The sequence below is a fragment of the Microcaecilia unicolor genome, chromosome 3, assembly GCF_901765095.1.
Source record: "Microcaecilia unicolor chromosome 3, aMicUni1.1, whole genome shotgun sequence".
Classification (NCBI taxonomy): Eukaryota; Metazoa; Chordata; class Amphibia; order Gymnophiona; family Siphonopidae; genus Microcaecilia; species Microcaecilia unicolor.
In genome coordinates this window covers 318,028,808-318,048,030 of record NC_044033.1, presented here as the reverse complement: position 1 = coordinate 318,048,030, position 19,223 = coordinate 318,028,808, and the positions used below count along the sequence as shown (strand labels likewise).

General features: G+C 46.3%; 2 protein-coding genes and 1 long non-coding RNA gene across 3 annotated transcripts in view; 2 read left to right on the top strand and 1 right to left on the bottom strand.

Moving 5' to 3' along the window:
- Positions 1–7,135, top strand: part of AMHR2 (anti-Mullerian hormone receptor type 2) — an 80,134-nt gene extending 72,999 nt beyond the window's left edge. The window contains 1 exon segment of the mRNA XM_030195004.1: positions 6,517–7,135. Coding sequence (XP_030050864.1) covers positions 6,517–6,657 — 141 coding nt within the window. The 3' untranslated portion in view covers positions 6,658–7,135.
- Positions 7,136–8,678: 1,543 nt separating this feature from the next.
- On the bottom strand, positions 8,679–19,223 carry LOC115466820. Its single transcript, XR_003941601.1, has 3 exons — positions 19,074–19,223; positions 16,297–16,375; positions 8,679–8,988 (listed from the first exon to the last, which is right to left on the bottom strand). It is a non-coding gene; the product is annotated as an uncharacterized LOC115466820 (long non-coding RNA).
- The window catches only part of PRR13 (proline rich 13), a 44,255-nt gene continuing 43,638 nt past the window's right edge, over positions 18,607–19,223 (top strand). The window contains exon 1 of the mRNA XM_030198362.1: positions 18,607–18,707. The gene's annotated coding sequence lies outside the window, so the exon portion shown is untranslated. The remainder of the gene's footprint in view (positions 18,708–19,223) is intronic.

The window sequence follows — 19,223 nt, the reverse complement described above, 5'->3', positions numbered from 1 at the left end:
AGTTCTAGCCCAGGTGATTTGCCTGCTGCTAGCTAGTCTCTGGCAGCAGCCCAAGGGCTCATATTCCTTGAGTTTGTGACAGAGACATGTGTTTTATCTTCACAACTACCCCTGCCAAAGACTGGGGGAGTGTTTACTCCAGAGGAAGGCCTTTTGGTAAAAACACAGTGCTGTGTCAAGTCTTCTATCAATAAATGTGTTTCCATTGAGAATTTGAAGTTTTCTTGGTTTGTCCCTGGAGTACCTGGTCCACTTCCCACTGTTCTTGTTATTTTGTGTACTTCATGTGATTTCAGCATTCTTCCTCCAAGGTAGACTTTCTCTGTCTCCTTTGCTGTCGTGTCCTACTCAGGGCCCCACTCTTGCCTCAGGGTGAGCCCAAGACCGTCAGAGCTTCCCCCTCCCAGGGGTTCTATATCATATATCATCCAGAAGATACCAATATTTCTCTCCTGGGAACATCAGGGGCCCTATGCCTCTATGGATCTTCTTGACAAGTCCCTTGTTTGTCCACCTATGTAAATCAGATGCAAATGAGCAAAGTTTCAGTTCTGGGTCCTCTCCCCCTCTCTCTCCCCACTCAGGAAACAGTGCAAACAACTCCAGGAAGGGTTAGTCCTCCCCTGCCACCTCCTACGTAGCCTTCCCTACAGCCACCCAAGCAGGGTTCCCAACGTTCATCTTAACTGCATTAGCAGGGATTATACACAAGTTGTCTTTCTGTAGGAACGGTTTAGGATATCTTCTTGTGGTTGGGGGTTCCTGTTCTGTCACACTTACCTACCTACCTACCTACCTAGTTGTTCTGGGTCAGGATTTTCCAAACTTCAGACTCCTCTGAGTCTAGCTAACTGCTGGCCCGAAGAAGAAGGGAAGTCCTATTAAGTATACAGAGAATCCAAAATTGTCTAAACCCTGCTGTTAGCAATGGTTTGAAGAACTGCAATGCTCTCTAAATTTAGGAGCAGCTACAGTAGATGAAGATCCTTTAAAGAGTCTGCCTAAAAAAGAATGGAGAAAGAACTCCTTGCAGACAAGCAGCCAAGAGGGGGCCCTGGACTGTCTGTCAACAAAGGTATATCATTCAGGGGAGGAGAAGAACCTCCTCCTGGGTCAGCTAGTATGAGGTCAGGACCAACCTTCAAGTCAATACAGCAAGGTAGGGAGAACTAACTGCTATACTGCTGAATTAGAGGAGGACTCAGGGCAAGCAAATAGATGTATATGGCAACAAAGAGAAGAGAAGGACTACCTCCACATTCAACTGGCCAAAGCTCAGAGCTGGTTTATGAAACAAGCTCAAGAAATGAAAGAATATGAGGACAGTCTGAGAACCCTTATACAGCAAAATGGAAAATTTATGGCTGAACTTTGGTCCATCCTTGATATGGTGGAAGAAGAGAGGAAAGGGTTGTTGGAAACAATTGAGCAACAGGCTGAAGAAATAAGGCAGTTGAGGATCAAACCGCTGGATGAGGACCTTGTACAAGCTGGACTGAAGTTGAAATCTAAGTTCCTGAAAGTCCCGTCAGTATCCCAGGAAAAGGAGTGGAATATTAGAGTTAAAATTTGGTTTGGAAACCCAGACTGCAGAAATGACCCAGCAACCAGAGCAACTGAACCTCACGAGACCTTTCTGGAAGATTCTCCCGGGGCAGGCCAAGGAACTGCTCAAAGAACTGCAGGAAGCCAAAGAGATCACCTGGGTAACTGAAGAACAATAAGAGAGTGTCCAGGGGGGGAGGTTAAGCGGCTGCAGCAGGTGGCAGGCACAGTATTCCTGTGGAAGTACTCCAAGCTGCAAGGGCAGTTAAGAGGAGCCTGGTGGATTTATAATATGGCACTAGAATGAGTCCAAATGCTGGCCAGCATGAAAGCAGCTAAGCTGGATCGTGGTACATGGGTCTTGTGGGAACACATAGGGCAGGACCAGGCTCAGCTGGCCCAGGTGGAAGTATCTAACCATGTGATGCACAAGGAGCTGGATACCTTCCCAGAGGAGAGACCCCTTCAATGAGCCGGCCAAACCGCAGTGTGGAAGACCAGCCCAGTGAAGTCCTGAGCAACACTGAGGGAAACCCACTGGGAGCCCAGGAGCACCCTAACCAGGAGATCCAGGTTGTTAAAAGTAAACTGCTCCTCCACCAGAAGGGTTAGCTGGAGAAGAGGAGATCTGCAGGATATTGAGGACGAGAACCTGAGTAATCGAAGTCCTACCTGATCACAAGGTTTGCTGGGCCAAGCTCACTCCCACACAACTGCCTGTGACAACAGGAAGCATGACAAGGGACCTGGGCAAGGAAAAGGGGAGGAGTCCAAGCAATTTATCTGGCAAGACAAGTCCTGGTTTGTATCAAAGGCCAAGGAGCAAGTCCATTTCAATGCCAATTGCTGGATCCAAGAAAGACTGAAGAGAGCAGCCAGTATCCACTGAGCCCAGATCCCAGATGAGTATCCCAGATGTGCCACGGAGCTTCAGTGTAGAAACGCAAACCACAGAATGGGGAGTGAAGGCACTGTTATGGGCAGAAAGCCTAGACAGCCTATCTATCGCCAGCTGGAATCAACTGGCTGAGGTCTCCCGGGAAGCAGGGGAGTTCATAATACCCAGGGGCTGTGGCAAAGGAGTTAGCCAGACACTCAGGATTGTAATTTACATTCCTGGAGATTTCCCCTTGTTAAGAGCCACACCTGTCAGTGCCAGCAAGCTAGATTGGAACTGCAAGAGCCCAGTTGAGGCCATGCAGATCTGTTAGCCTACCAACCAACTTTTCCTGGGCATGAGTAGAAAATCGACGCTCACTTCAAAACTGTTCTGCACTTTCCTTACCGAGCCTTGCAGAATTTCCACACCTCTCATTGGCATGCGATTTCCTTTGATCATCGATCGCTGTTTCAAAATTGGTAATTTTAACCGTGCATATTGATGCACTCAGTATTTAACTACCACTTTTGAGCATCAGGGCCTATATCATCCAACATATTCAACTTTTTCAGAATGCAGCAGTAAAATTCATCTACAATGCAAACCATTATGACTATGTTACCCCTTTACTGGTAACAACATTGGTTACCAATACAAAGCGAATTCAGTATAAAATTCTCCTCCTAATGCATAAAACATTCTACACGGGGATGCCACCCTCTCTCTCAAGAATGCTTGTTCCACATCAGGCAGCAAGAACACTACACTCCATGTACGGGAATATGACTTTTGGGCACTGCCGTTTTTGACGCCTGTGACTGCTGTATTGACACTGGACTTTTGGGCACCCAAATGGGCATCTAAAAGTCTTCCTCCCTCAACCCCCCCACCACCAGCACCACCACCACCACACTCACTGGGATCTGAGTGCAGGGGAAGGGGGGCTTTTGGAATCTCCCATTTGGGTTTTCAAAAGTCTAGCGACAATGTATATAGGTGCCCAAAGGGTGGCACCTATATCCTAGTGTCCAAATGGCAGTGTCCAAAAGTTCTGCTTTGCTGTCATATGTCTATATCTATATATCATCGTGTATACATAGTTGTGGAATGCACTACCTAAGGCCCCGAAAACTATTGACGAAATAACTAATTTCCGCAAATCTTTGAAGACACACCTATTCAACAAGGCCTACAAAGAGAACCCATAGCCAGACTAAACTACCTCATCAACCTACCCAGTTATTCAAGTCCACCGTTAACACTATCCTGCCTAACACTTTCCTTCTCTCTTCCCTTACTTAATCTACTATTACTTATTACTTATATCCGACATCTTGGAATGACTATGTCATAACCAAACTCTGTAAGCCACATTGAGCCTGCAAATAGGTGGGAAAATGTGGGATACAAATGCAATAAATAAATATAAAACAGAGTTTTCTATTTTAAATTATAATATCCGATTACATACTTTTTTCAGGATCTTTCTGGGAGGGTGGCGTTGGGGTGATCATAATTGTTGAATTTTATCACAATTTCAGAGGAGCTGAGCAACATAAGAAGATAAGCTTGCCATACTGGGACAGACCAAAGGTCCATCAAGCCCAGTATCCTGTTTCTAACAGTGGCCAATTCAGATCACAAGTACTTGGCAAGATCCCAGAACAGTAAAACAGATTTTATGCTGCTTATCCTAGAAATAAACAGTGGATTTTCCCAATTCCATCTTAATAATGGTTTATGGACTTTTTTTTTTTTAAGAAATTAGCCAAACCTTTTTTTAAACCCTGCTAAGCTAACTGCTTTTACTACATTCTCTGGCAACAAATTCCAGAGTTTAATTACACGTTGAGTGAAGACATATTTTCTCCAGTTTGTTTTATTACTTAGTAGCTTCATTGCGTGCCCCCTAGTTCTAGTATTTTTAGAGCGAATAAGCAAGCAATTCACATCTACCTGTTCCACTCCACTCAGTATTTCATAGACATATCATATCTCCTCTCAGCCATCTCTTCTCCAAGCTGAAGAGCTCTAACCACTTTAGTCTTTCCTCATAGGGAAGCCGTCCCAACCCCTTTATCATTTTCATTGCCCTTCTCTGTAACTTTTCTAATTCCACTATATCTTTTTTGAGATGTGTTGGCCAGAATTGCACACAGTATTCAAGGTGAGGTCTCACCATGGAACAATACAAAGGCATTACACCATTTTCATGTTTTGTTTTCCATTCCTTTCCTAATAATTCCTAATATTCTATTTGCTTTCTTAGACGCCGCTGCACATTTGAGCAGAGGGTTTCAACCAGTGCATTTTTCTAGCAAAAAAGGTGCCAGTACTCAAATATCAAGCCATTCTTCAGGGGTGGGGTGATCACTGATAGACCCATCCCACAATAGCCAGGCCCCCTGCAACCAGTCACAGAATCCATGACAAGGCAGAATTTGTATGTAGAGCCTGAGGTCTTTCATTAAAACTTGGGGACCATAGGTCAATTTTAGCAGACAATGGAAAAGGTGCTGGTACTCAGTATCCCCTCAAAAAAAGCCCTGGTTTCAACATATCCTTGATGACAACTAGATCCTTTTCCTGGTTGGTGACTCCTAATGTGGAACCTTGCATCACGCAGCTACAGTTTGGGCTCCTCTTTTCCACATGCATCATTTTGCACTTGCCTCAGCCTCCCAGTCTTATAAGGTCGTCTTGCAATTTTTCAACTTTGAATAACTTTGCGTCATCACCAAATTTAATTACCTCACTAGTTATTTCCATCTCTAGATCATTTATAAATATGTTAAAAAGCAGCAGTCCCAGCACAGACCCCTGGGGAACCCCACTGTCTACCCTTCTCCATTGAGAATACTGACCAATTAACCCTACTATCTGTTTTCTATCTTTTAATCAGTTTTTAATCCACAATATGACATACCTCCTATCCCATGACTTTCAAATTTCCTCAGTAAAGTTGAATGTTTCATGAGGTACTTTGTCAAAAACCTTTTGAAAATCCAGATATACAATATTGACTGGCTTACCTTTATTCACATGTTTATTCAACCCTTCAAAGAAATCTAGTAGATTGGTGAGGTAAGATTTCCCTTGACTAAATCCACGTTGGCTTTGTCTCATTAATCCGTGCTTATGTATATGCCTAATATCCTTGCATCAGTCCTATCAGTACACTGTCACTAAACCCAGCTAAGCCTGTAAGCAGTTGGGCTTAGCTGGGTTTAGTGACAGTGTTACTGTCCAAGAACTGCTAGGTCGTGTTCCTCCTCAGTAAGAAAACTGTTAGCTGAGTTGGTCTCATTTTGTTAGTTGCACACTCCCAAGGATCAGAGAGAATGGAGTGGCTGTGTAGAACTTTAAAACACTAGCCCATGCTCAGATTAACAATTGTTTATTAATATATCGATATATGAGGACATACAAGTTTTAGTGGCAGATAAGGTACGTTTCAAACTCTGGACAAAGGCCACCTTGTATAGGGAATTTGGCATCTTAAACACAAAGAATCAAAGGAATATATAAAAAGATTATTACAGGAGCATAGGTTAATTTACTAATCTGCATACATATGGTTTATTGCCTCTGTGATAATCTTCTTCACCCTTTGGCCATCAGATTACCCATTACATATTGAAGTCCTAAATTGCTCCCTAAGTCGAGATACAAATGACTTGCAATGTTTTTCCATTCCTAAAGGTCACATAGTTAAACAGTGAGGTAATAACACATTCAGCAAAATGTCATATATATCTTAGTTAGTGGCATATTCAAGTCTAAAAGCCTGGAGCTATATTCATAAGTATATTCGTAAGATAGAATTTTTTCCCCAGCTGTACTGAAGGGCTTTGGTTTCACCTTTGTTACAGCACTACAAGGACAAAGAACTGACATCAGTGTCACCTTCAGAGCAGGAAAAAGTCACAGTATCGTTTACTGTACTGAATACTGCATGAATCAGGAAGGGATGTGGCCTAGAGCAGGACGGGGTCCATGGGGCAGGTAGTGAATACAAGTGGTAGATAGATGAGAGAGAGAGAGGAGTGGTATCTAAGAGATGCCCAATCTCACATCCTTTTATCTTTCAGATCTACAGCTGTCTGAAGGAAACCCTGGAGAGTTGCTGGGACCCTGACCCTGAGGGACGACTGACTGCTGGATGCACAGAACAGCGCCTTCAGCAGCTCATGGAGTATGGGATTCTGGAAACTGATCAGCATGTGGAGTAATTCTTCCCCCCCCCCCCCCACAACACTACCACCATCTCTACGTATACAACCACATGTAGACCTATATATACACAGGGGCTTAATTTCTGGAGAAATGGCCTGGAACACAGTTCCACCACTTCATTTCAGACTCCAGAGCAAGAATAGCAGAGGTTTTGTACTCCAGGCAGCCAGCACAGAAGAGGATGGGAGAGGATGAGCCTAGAGCAGAGCAGAAAACAGCCACAATGCTTAAATAGCCCAGTCTCTATCTCCTGTGGCTTCTGCTCCTTGCTCCACAGTTCCCTCCCACAGTTATCTACAAATTCAGCCATATATTCACATACCTGGGGAAATTCGAGAACAGGGTGCCTAAGATAAGAGGGTAAGCAGGTGCCTATTTCAAGCCTATTCTATATAGAAAAGTAGGTGTCTTCTTTTCTCTATAGAATACTACTGCAAGTGGCAGAAAGCGTGCCTACCAGGGTCGGCTTAAGGCGCCATTTGAGGCAGGGCTGGAACCCCCCCCCCCCCCCCCGGGCCACATTCTGGCATCTCCCCCCTTCCTTCCTTCCTCCACTCCGTTCCCCGAGTTTACCTTCTTTCTTCATATTTCAAAAGCTGGCAGTGGCATATGTTGCCCTGCCACTGGCCTCTTCTCTACTGCAGCCGCCTCTGAGGAAACAGGAAGTTACATCAGAGAGGCGGCCGCAGTAAAGAGGCGGGTGCCAGCGGCAAGGCAGTGTATGGGAGTCATGCCTGCCGCTGCTGGCTTTTGGAACATAAAGAAAGAAGGTAATCCCAGGAAAACAGGGTGGAGGAAGGAAGGGGGAGATGCCGCTCCCAAAAGAGCGATGCCTAAGACCCCCGCCTCAGGTGGCCTAATGATTGGGTCACTCCTGGTGCCTACACTTAAGGTGCAATTGATTACACCAGCCATATGGCTTGTATAAATGCTTGTGCCTAAATGTTAGACAGAATGCACATAAATTTGCATGCTCTGCCTGTGAGCATGGCCACAGTCAAAGTATGCACCATTAAAACATAGCACATATTTTTCCACTAGTCATTATTCCATGATAGAGGTCCTCGGGACACACCTAGCCAGTCAGGTTTTCAGGACATCCTCAATGAATATCTATCTATCTATATATATCTTACCCACGTGAGAAATTTCTTCAAATAGTTACAATAAACATTCACTTTCCCCAGTGACTTGTTCTTTACTCTTTCAATTTTTTAACAAATCTTTATTCATTTATTACCTTAATAAATAAACATAAGTTCACAATATCTGTAAAAAAAAACACCCTTATCCTCACTGCTTCATTCACCACATTACATTCATACCATAATCATAATGTGAATGAAGCAGTGAGGATAAGGGTGTTTTTTTTATAGATATTGTGAACTTATGTTTATTAAGGTAATAAATGAATAAAGATTTGTTAAAAAGTTGAAAGAGTAAAGGACAAGTTACTGGGGAAAGTCAATTAATATATATGAGATAGATTTGCATACAATGGTGGCAGTGCATGCTAATTTATCTTATGCATATTCATTGTGGCTATCTTAAAAAGTAGGCTGACTTGGTGTGTCCCGAAGACTGGGTTGAAAACCTCTGTTCTATGAGATCATTTACACATGCATAAATGACTAGAATATTGCCATATATTTGTGTTTCTGATGCCTAAAACTAGGTGGCTCCTTATAAAATCATCCCCAGTACGCACACACACCTGTACAAACATATATAGCCACATATACACACACATTTAAACCTCACGCACACTCTACAGTATACTGACTTATTTCCTCCCCCTATTACCACTATGTGGTAATCTAGAGGAATGTGCTATGCATTTGTAACTAATAGAGCTGCAAAGTAAACATTTTCCAGTGGTATTTACTGCAGGTTACAGTAAAAACCATAAACAATGAATGTGGTGATTATTTGTGATTTGTACAGCTGTGGCATATTTTTTTTCTATGTTAAATCATTTTTATTGAGCATCATACCATAAAGAGTAACACACAGAACTACAACAAAGTTTATTTGACATTTCACCATCAACATCTTAAAAACTCAACTCCACCACCAGATTTTGCTCACTGAGTTGCCAGCAGTGAGGAAGAAGCACTAGTTCTGGCTGCCCTGGGGCTTTCCCTCTGATGCATCCCGCCTCCTCTGATGCAACTTCCTGTGAGTGGATCGCATCAGAGAGAAGGCTCCAAGGCTAGTGGAAGTAATGTATTCTCTTTTATCACTGTATTTGAAGAATCATGGGCAAGAGAGGGAGAGATACTGGACCCGCATGGGGGGTAGGGAAGGGATTGATGTCAGATCTGCACCTGAGGGAGAGAAAACAATTGATTTCAGATCTACATGGGGGGTGGGGAGGGATTGATGCCTAATCCATGGGAGGGGGTAGCGGAGGGCAAGATACTGTACTGGGAGGAGAGGGAAGAAAAGGGGAGAAATGCTGTACACATGGGGGGAGAGTAGAGAAAATAAAGAGAGAAACCAGACCTGGGGGCTGAGGGAAGAGAGAGGGAGGGAGAAAGGGAGAAAGAGATGCTGGATTGTGGAGGGGAGGGCAGGAGAGATAGAGGGAGAGATGCTGATCCTGGGTTGGGGAGAGTAGGAGGAGGGGAAGAGAGAAGGGATAAGCTGGACAAGGGATGGGACAGGGACATAGAGAAAAGATGGTGCGCATGGAGGGAGCATAGGGACTGGGACACAGAGGTCATGCTATACACAGGAGGAAGGACAGGGACATTGATAGGGCAGATGCTGAACACAGGGTTCGGACAGAGACAATGACATAGAGGAGAGATGCTGGACAGGACGGATAGGAGACACAGGGAAGATGGATGGTGGACACATAGAAATGTGAAATGGACAGGAGACCCTGGCAAGAGAATTAGAAGAGCAGAAAAAAAAACACTGGGCCCAAATGAAATGGAAAAATAAAATGCTCACACAACAAAGGTAAAAAAAAATATTTTAAATTTATTGATTTGAAATGCCAGCTTTTGGAAATGTGCATATATCTGCTATCTTGTGTTTCAGTTTCTATTCCTCTAATATTACTGTATATGCAGAATCTGACTTCTTGAAGTTTCCAGTTCAGTTTTTGCCTTCATATCTCTATTACTGATGTGTGGTCCCTTGTTTTATATTTAAGGGTCTCTTAAAAACCGTGTGCATTTAGATCTTTGGTAGAAGGTACTGATTTCAATATAGCGAGTGATGCTCAAAGGAAATTGCATGAAAATGAGATGCACATAAATTCAGTGAGCAGCTCGGTAGGGGAAGCGCCTAGCACATGCGTAGAACAGTAACTCGGTGTGCATTGATGCTATACACGTGCCTAGCTTTTTTCCCAAGAAGGAACACAACTGCATGTGTGGTGGATGTACATCCACAATATGCTTTTCTTCCATGACAACTTCTAATATAATAAAACGCACCGTGAACGTTCTAATGAGGACAACGTTCTGAAAGGGTTCGTGGGGTTCGTGGCGTTCGTGTTGTGAAGCCAGCCAGGCTGCCAGCCGTCTCTGCCCCGCCGTCGCGTCAAACGTCATGACGTCGACGGCGCAAAAAAAAAACAAAACAAAACGCAGCGTCAAGGAAGGAGGCGGCGCTCCCGACGTCGCTAGCCTTCCCTTCGCTGTGTTCCGCCTTCTTCTGACGTCAAGGATGACGTCAGAAGAAGGCGGAACACGGCGAAGGGAAGGCTAGCGACGTCGGGAGCGCCGCCTCCTTCCTTGACGCTGCCGGAACCGCCGCCACGGAGGTAACTTTAAAAAAAAAAAAAAAAAAGATGTAGGGGGAAGAGAAGAGGGTGGGCAGTTGAACAATGGGAGCGGGAGGGCAGAGGAGAAACGACAGCAAGGATGCGAAGGGGGGGGGGGGAAGAAGAGGGCGGGACATGCTGGGACATGGAGACAGAAGAGCATGGATGCGAGGGGGGGTCATGGAAGGGAGAGAGGGGAATTGCTGGAAAAGGATGAATGGAGGGGGCAGGGGACAGAGAAGCATGGATGGGCATGGATTGAGATGGCAGGGCTCAGGGTGAGAGGGGAATTGATGGAAAAGGATGAATGGAGGGGGCAGGGGACAGAGAAGCATGGATGGGCATGGATTGAGATGGCAGGGCTCAGGGTGAGAGGGGAATTGATGGAAAAGGATGAATGGAGGGGGCAGGGGACAGAGAAGCATGGATGGGCATGGATTGAGATGGCAGGGCTCAGGGTGAGAGGGGAATTGATGGAAAAGGATGAATGGAGGGGGCAGGGGACAGAGAAGCATGGATGGGCATGGATTGAGATGGCAGGGCTCAGGGTGAGAGGGGAATTGCTGTAAAAAGGATGAATGGAGGGGGCAGGGGACAGAGAAGCATGGATGGGCATGGATTGAGATGGCAGGGCTCAGGGTGAGAGGGGAATTGATGGAAAAGGATGAATGGAGGGGGCAGGGGACAGAGAAGCATGGATGGGCATGGATTGAGATGGCAGGGCTCAGGGTGAGCGGAATTGATGGAAAAGGATGAATGGAGGGGGCAGGGGACAGAGAAGCATGGATGGGCATGGATTGAGATGGCAGGGCTCAGGGAAAGAGGGGAATTGCTGGAAAATGATGAATGGAGGGGGCAGGGGACAGAGAAGCATGGATGGGCATGGATTGAGATGGCAGGGCTCAGGGAAAGAGGGGAATTGCTGGAAAATGATGAATGGAGGGGGCAGGGGACAGAGAAGCATGGGTGGGCATGGATTGAGATGGCAGGGCCAGGGAGAAAGGGAATTGCTGGAAAAGGATGAATGGAGGGGGCAGGGGACAGAGAAGCATGGATGGGCATGGATTGAGATGGCAGGGCTCAGGGAAAGAGGGGAATTGCTGGAAAATGATGAATGGAGGGGGCAGGGGACAGAGAAGCATGGGTGGGCATGGATTGAGATGGCAGGGCCAGGGAGAAAGGGAATTGCTGGAAAAGGATGAATGGAGGGGGCAGGTGACAAGAAGCATGGATGGGCATGGATTGAGATGGCAGGGCTCAGGGAGAGAGGGGAATTGCTGGAAAAGGATGAATGGAGGGGGCAGGGGACAGATGGCCATGGATTGGGAGGGCAAGGCTCACACTCTCTCTCTCATATACAATGTCTTTCTGACTCTCACTCTCACACACTCTGTCTCACAATGTATCACATTCACTCTCTATGTGCCACACAGTCACTCACACACTCGCTTGGTCTCATACACTCACTCTCACAGAGAATCTGTGTCTCACACACACTCTCTCTCTCGCACACACACACTCTCACACTGTGTCTCACATACACACTTGCACACACTCTCATTCTCACACACACACTCTCACAAACACACTCACACCCAGACTCACTCTCTCTCTCACACACACACACTCACACTTTCACTCTGACTCTCACACAGTCACTCTCACGTACACTCTCCCAAACATACACACTCCGAGGAAAACCTTGCTAGCGCCCGTTTCATTTGTGTCAGAAACGGGCCTTTTTTACTAGTTTTTAATAGTTTCTTTTTGTAGGGTTCCATGACAACTTTCATACTCCGCGGGTTTAATGTTTATGTGTGCATGTATGAAAACAGTGTGCAGCTTTTTTCCAGCTGCGGGTGCCGTGGACTTGTCTCCACAACTTGCTTCAGCTTTTTTTTTTGGTCCATGAAAACTTTTTCACAGTGCTGTTATATGCGGGACACATGCAAATCCTATAAAAAATATGGCAGCAGATTGCTCTGCTGAGAAGTTGCCATCATGCCATCATGCTATGACAGTTCCAGACCTCATGGAAAATTTCAAATGTTAAAGGTAGGCGCTCTTTTCTGTGCATTGCTTGGAAATGGCTGTGCATTGCTTTGAATGCTCATTTTAATACTAATCAGGTCATCGTAATACATTTGCATATAGGATTATCACTGGCTGTTACTGCAAACGGTAAGATCGTCACAGAACCCCTTTGTATATTACTCATTGAATAATGTAGAAAAACTGGCTAGAACCAGTCTAAATTGGACATTGCTAGCACAGTAAGCTTTGTGTATCAGGCCCTCAGTGTTTCATGTGTGTGACCAAGATGTGGTATTCTGCTAGTGTTTAATTTCTATGTAGGTTTCTGTAACACTCTGACTTGCTCTGTTTCCTAGCAGGAAGGATACTAGACCTATTGCTTTGATTCTAGACCTATTGCTTCAATCCCCTTTTTTAATTAAACTATTCTCCGAGGACAAGCAGGCTGCTTGTTCTCACTGATGGGTGACGTCCACGGCAGCCCCTCCAATCGGAACACTTTCTAGCAAAGTCCTTTGCTAGTCCTCGCGCGCCGATGCGCACCGCGCATGCGCGGCCGTCTTCCCACCCGAACTGACTTGTGCCGGCCAGTCTTCGTTTGTCCGCGCTCGGTACGGTCGTGTTTCGCCGTTCGCGCCCCGAAAGTTGACCTCGCGCGTCGTTTTTCGACTTCGCTATAAAAAAAAAAAAAAAAGAGTGTCGGAAGGAGACCTTTTTGGTCTGCTCCCTTCCTGTATTTCTAGTTTTGCCCCGGTAAGTTTTCTTTCGTCGTCGGGGTAGGCCCTATTTAGGCCTCGGTTCAAAGTTTTTCTTCCCCCTCTTTTTGTGGTGCCATTTTCGCCATTTCGAGTTTTGATCTTGCCGGCGCGATTTTTCCGCCCATGACATCGAAGTCTTCCAGCGGCTTCAAGAAGTGCACCCAGTGCGCCCGGGTAATCTCGCTCACTGACAGGCACGCGTCGTGTCTTCAGTGTCTGGGGGCTGGGCACCGCCCGCAGGCCTGTAGTCTGTGTTCTCTTTTGCAAAAGCGGACTCAGGTAGCGAGATTAGCCCAGTGGAACGTTCTGTTCTCGGGCTCTTCGTCGGCATCGGCACCGGGAGTATCGACTGCTTCGACGTCGTCGGCGCCCGGACCTTCATCCTCGTCCCCGATTGCATCGAGTGCATCGAGGCATCGACCCTCTGCATCGGGGCGACATCGGAGGGCTGCGTCGGCGTCGGTGGTATCGAGACCTCCTCGTCTGCTGATGTCGTCGGACGGTGGTGCTTCGTCTGGAGTGCAGGTGAGGGCTGTCCATTCCCCTGCTGGTGGCGGTGAGCCTTCGGGTGGGTCTCCCCCTACCCTGAGGGCTCCTGCGGTACAGCCCCCCCGAGACCGACCTCCTTCGGCCTCGGCCCCGAGGAAGAGACGGTTGGATTCTACGTCCTCCTCGTCGGTGCCGGGAAGCTCCGGTGACATGCTTCGTCCCAAAAAGTCGAAGAAGCATCGTCACCGGTCCCCTTCCCGTGTCGGCACCGAGAGCTCTGGGTCGCCGAGGGAGTCGGCACCCAGTAGGCATCGGCACCGAGAGGACCGCTCGCCCTCTGTTCAAGAGGTGTCGGTGCGCTCCCCTTTGGACAGCCCGGAACAGCCTCCACGCCCGGAACAGGTTCTGACATCGACTCCTGCATCGGCTTCCATGTCTTTTTCCACAGCCACTCTGCACGAGAGCCTACGGGCCGTTCTCCCGGAGATCCTGGGAGAGCTGTTGCACCCTTCCCCTCCGGTACTAACATGCATGGGATATGCATAAAGGAATCCTGTGCAGAAGGAATGGATCCTCAGAAGCTTAGCCGAAATTGGGTGGCGGAGCAGGTGGGGGGAAGAGGGGTTGGTGGTTGGGAGGCGAGGATAGTGGAGGGCAGACTTATACGGTCTGTGCCAGAGCCGGTGATGGGAGGCGGGACTGGTGGTTGGGAGGCGAGGAGTACTGCTGGGCAGACTTATACGGTCTGTGCCCTGAAAAAAACAGGTACAATTCAAAGTAAAGGTATACACATATGAGTTTATCTTGTTGGGCAGACTGGATGGACCATGCAGGTCTTTTTCTGCCGTCATCTACTATGTTACTAACAGCAGCTCTGTAAATTCATTTTCAGTTCTATCAGTACTCTGAGATGTATACCATGCAGTCCAGGTGATTTACTACTGTTTAGCTTGTCAAATTGCCCCATTATATCTTCCAGGTTTACAAAATTTGTTTCAGTTCCTCTGACTACTACTACTACTATTTAGCATTTCTATAGCGCTACAAAGCATACGCAGCGCTGCACAAACATAGAAGAAAGACAGTCCCTGCTCAAAGAGCTTACAATCTAATAGACAAAAAAATAAATAAAGTAAGCAAATCAATTAATGTGAACGGGAAGGAAGAGAGGAGGGTAGGTGGAGGCGAGTGGTTACAAGTGGCTACGAGTCAAAAGCAGTGTTAAAGAGGTGGGCTTTCAGTCTAGATTTAAAGGTGGCCAAGGATGGGGCAAGACGTAGGGGCTCAGGAAGTTTATTCCAGGCGTAGGGTGCAGCGAGACAAAAGGCGCGAAGTCTGGAGTTGGCAGTAGTGGAGAAGGGAACAGATAAGAAGGATTTATCCATGGAGCGGAGTGCACGGGAAGGGGTGTAGGGATGGACGAGTGTGGAGAGATACTGGGGAGCAGCAGAGTGAGTACATTTATAGGTTAGTAGAAGAAGTTTGAACAGGATGCGAAAACGGATAGGGAGCCAGTGAAGGGTCTTGAGGAGAGGGGTAGTATGAGTAAAGCGACCCTGGCGGAAGATGAGACGGGCAGCAGAGTTTTGAACCGACTGGAGAGGGGAGAGGTGACTAAGTGGGAGGCCAGCAAGAAGCAGATTGCAGTAGTCTAAACGAGAGGTGACAAGGGTGTGGATGAGGGTTTTGGTAGAGTGCTCGGAAAGAAAGGGGCGGATTTTACGGATGTTGTAAAGAAAGAAACGACAGGTCTTGGCAATCTGCTGGATATGAGCAGAGAAGGAGAGAGAAGAGTCAAAGATGACCCCAAGGTTTCGAGCTGAGGAGACAGGGAGAATGAGAGAGCCATCAACAGAAATAGAAAATGGGGGGGGGGGGGGGGGGGGGGGGGGGGGAGGTGGGTTTGGGGGGGAAAATGAGAAGCTCGGTTTTGGTCATATTTAATTTCAGGTGGCGTTGAGACATCCAGACAGCAATGTCAGACAAGCATGCTGAAACTTTGGTTTGGATGCAAGGTGAGATATCAGGGGTAGAAAGGTAGATTTGGGAGTCATCAGCATAGAGATGGTAGGAAAAGCCATGAGATGAGATTAATGAACCAAGGGAAGAAGTGTAGATAGTGTACATAGAATACCAATGAATACCATTTCTGGCGTAGGTATTTCCTCCATATTTTTCTCTACGAAGACCGAAGCAGAATTCATTTTAGAAGATCATTTTCAAAGCACATAGACTTACAAAGTTATATATGTTATTATGGAACTTTGCAATGAGAACTTTAGTCTCTCCACTATGGCCTACACTCGGAGATAGAGAGAAAAGTGACTGCTGCAGTTGGGGGAAGCTAAGGGATTGTAAAGGCCAAGATGGGGGTAGGAGAGGCATTTAGCTCATACCTAAACTACCTAAAGGTTTCTTGTGACTATTAGCTGTGCTTTACACTATTGGTTAACTATAACATAGTCTTTTTAAATCCTAAATAAGCAGAGTAACTTAAAATAAAGACAGTGAGATTACCTTTTTAACTCTGTCTACCTTTCTCCAAGTTTAAAAGCAATTTCCCACAAAATACTTACCAATGAAATTCTCTCCCTTTCTCGAAGTCCTCTCTCAGCACTTCTTCTGACCCTAATAGGCATCATGGTTAAACTGGTCCTAGCAGGGAGGAAAGAGGAAGCATCAGCATTTGGTGGGGGGGAAGAGAGAACATAGATTGTGTGCATATATTTGGGCTGCCACAATTCCATATTTGTTTCACACAATTGGGATCCAGTCGTCCGCTGAATGCAAAAGCAAAGAAGAGGGTCAGTGAACTCAGGGGCCAGATGCACTAAACTTAACGAGCCAGCAACGTGGTTTTTAAACTGGTTCTAGCCAGTTTAGCACGCAAGTAGGTTATTAATAGAAATCAAACAAAATAAAACATGGAAAAGAAAATAAGATGATACCTTTTTTTATTGGACATAACTTAATACATTTCTTGATTAGCTTTCGAAGGTTGCCCTTCTTCGTCAGATCGGAAATAAGCAAATGTGGTAGTAGATAGTATATATAAGAGAAACATCAAAGCATTACTTTGACAGTCTGACAGAGTGGGAGGGTGGGAGTATGCATGGGGACATCAAAGCATTTCATTGATATTCTAACAGAATGGGTGCTGGTAGCACGCAAGTAGTAAACCGGGACATGCTCAAAAGGGTTCTCTGAGCCATTTTGCTGTCACGGTATCAGCTAACGAAAATGGAATGCAAATGAGCTAATTACAATTATAATGTGAATGCGATGCACTACCGTTTCTGACCCCATGCACCGTGGAAAACCTAACGGGAGGCCTGCACCTCTTGTTGGGGCTGCTGTGAGCGGGACCCACGCAGAGGAGGACGCCCATCGCAAAAATCGTAAGAAAAAAAAAACGTCCAAGTGCTCGTCAGGGACGTCCTTTCAGGTGCCTAACACTTGGACGTCTTTCACTCAAAAAAAAAAAAGGACGTCCCTGATGAACACTGATGTTTTTTTCTTCAGATTTTGTGATGAGTGGCCTTCTCTTGGACGCGTTTTTCTTATGACTAAGGTGTCCGAACCGAAATGACCACCGCTGGAGAGAATCGGGGATCGAGACGTGTGAGGACATCCAAATCAAAACTATTTGGACGTCCCTTTCGATTATGCCCCTCCAGGTCTCTCTCAGCCAATCACAGCGTGTTTAGCTGACACCAGTGATACGTGCTGTGATTGGCTGAGAGAGACCTGCAGGGGCATAATCGAAAGGGACGTCCAGATAGTTTTGATTTGGACATCCTCGCACGTCCCGATCCCTGATTCTCTCCGGCAGTGGTAATTTCAGGCACGTAAGAAAAACATGTCCAAGAGAAGCCCGCCCATCACAAAATCTGAAGAAAAAAACATCCAAGTGCTTGTCAGGGACGTTCTTTTTTTTTTTTTTTGAGAGTGAGGATGTATAAGAAGCAGTCTTTGGCATGCGCAGAGCAGCCAGCATAACGATTGGCTGCTCTGTGCATGCTCAGCTGGCTGGCTGGCTTCCCCTCCTTAGGAAGGAAATCGCGTGCAAATGAGCTAACAGTGAGCAGCTCATTTTCCTGCGATTTCCTTCATGCATGCCCGTTTTTTACGGATTTGCTAAGGGATCGGTAAGGGAAGGGCTCTTTCCGTGGAGTTAGTGCATCTGGCTGTCAGTTATGAATAGTGCCAGTAACTCACCAAGGCGTTCAAATTTTTGACAGATGTCAACTACCTGTGCAATGCCACAGGGAAGAAGCAAGGGAAGATGAGGAGGAACACGACCTAGCAGTTCTTGGACAGTAACTAGTACGTGATTGTAGATGTTGATAGTTTTACCCCTTTGCATGCATGGCCTTGCAGTCTTGATGTTCTTAAGGAAGGTAAATTGGTAAATCAGAATTACAACTCGCTGTATGCAATGGGGAAACGAAGCTTTATCAATCCTGTTGGGAAAATCAAGCCAGAGTGGACAACCATAGTGTGTGTACGAGAAAATCTGCAGAAAGATGGGAGGAGAAAGTCAGTTCATTTCACACAGCCCATCCCACGCCTCACAGGCTGGATGGCACTTCAAAGTTTTCAGGGATGATAGGTATCCGCCGCCCAGCATCTGGATTGCTTTACAACAGTTTTGACTTCTCTCCAATAAAGAAACACATGATCAAAAACATATCGCAGTGCACCTTATTTCCTGCTTCAACTGCGTAGTTCATCAAACCTCCTTGGTTTATCCTCTCTGTAGAAGCAGCCCGAACACCGACCCAGTGACGCAAATCCCAGGTACCCAATCAGCGCTCCAGTCATTAGCAACTGCCCAATAGAGCGTAGGGGGCGGGATCCAGAGGGCGCCGAGCTTCCAGGAAGTAAAAGACTTTCTGCAGCAGCAGTAGTGCTAAGCTAGAAGAGTGGTGCGAGAGAGAGAGAGACGCGGAAGAGCCTCAGTCCCAGGCGGATAAGCTATCACAGGGTGAGATCTTAATCTGATATACTGTAACTATACCGCAGGGCAGCCCTTGGTTGTGTCTCTCCAGCAAGTTCCTAATCTTTTACCTTTAATTCCCCCAATAGTTAACTCCAGATATTATCCCGATGTGGCTGCAGGCGAGCAGGGTTTTAATTTATTATATTCCACCTAGACCTAAGCGATTTATACAACTCATAACTGGCACTGTCACTGATGGGTTCACAATCGAAGTATATTGTACCTGGGGGTAACGGAGGGCTAATTGACTTGCCCAGGGTCACACGGAGCTGGAGAATGAATTCAACCCGGTTCCACAGCAATGGGAATCATCAAACCCAGTTCCCCAAGTCTGCAACCCGCTGTACGTACCTAACCATTAGGCCACGCCTCCACTCCTTCGGTTTCTGAACTGTACTTTGTTTTATAGTAGCTACTTCGTGATGCTCATTTGTAGAGTTGTCCCCGTTTTGTAACAAACTTATAAAGTAAACAGCGAGAATAAGGCTGCATGAAGGTCTA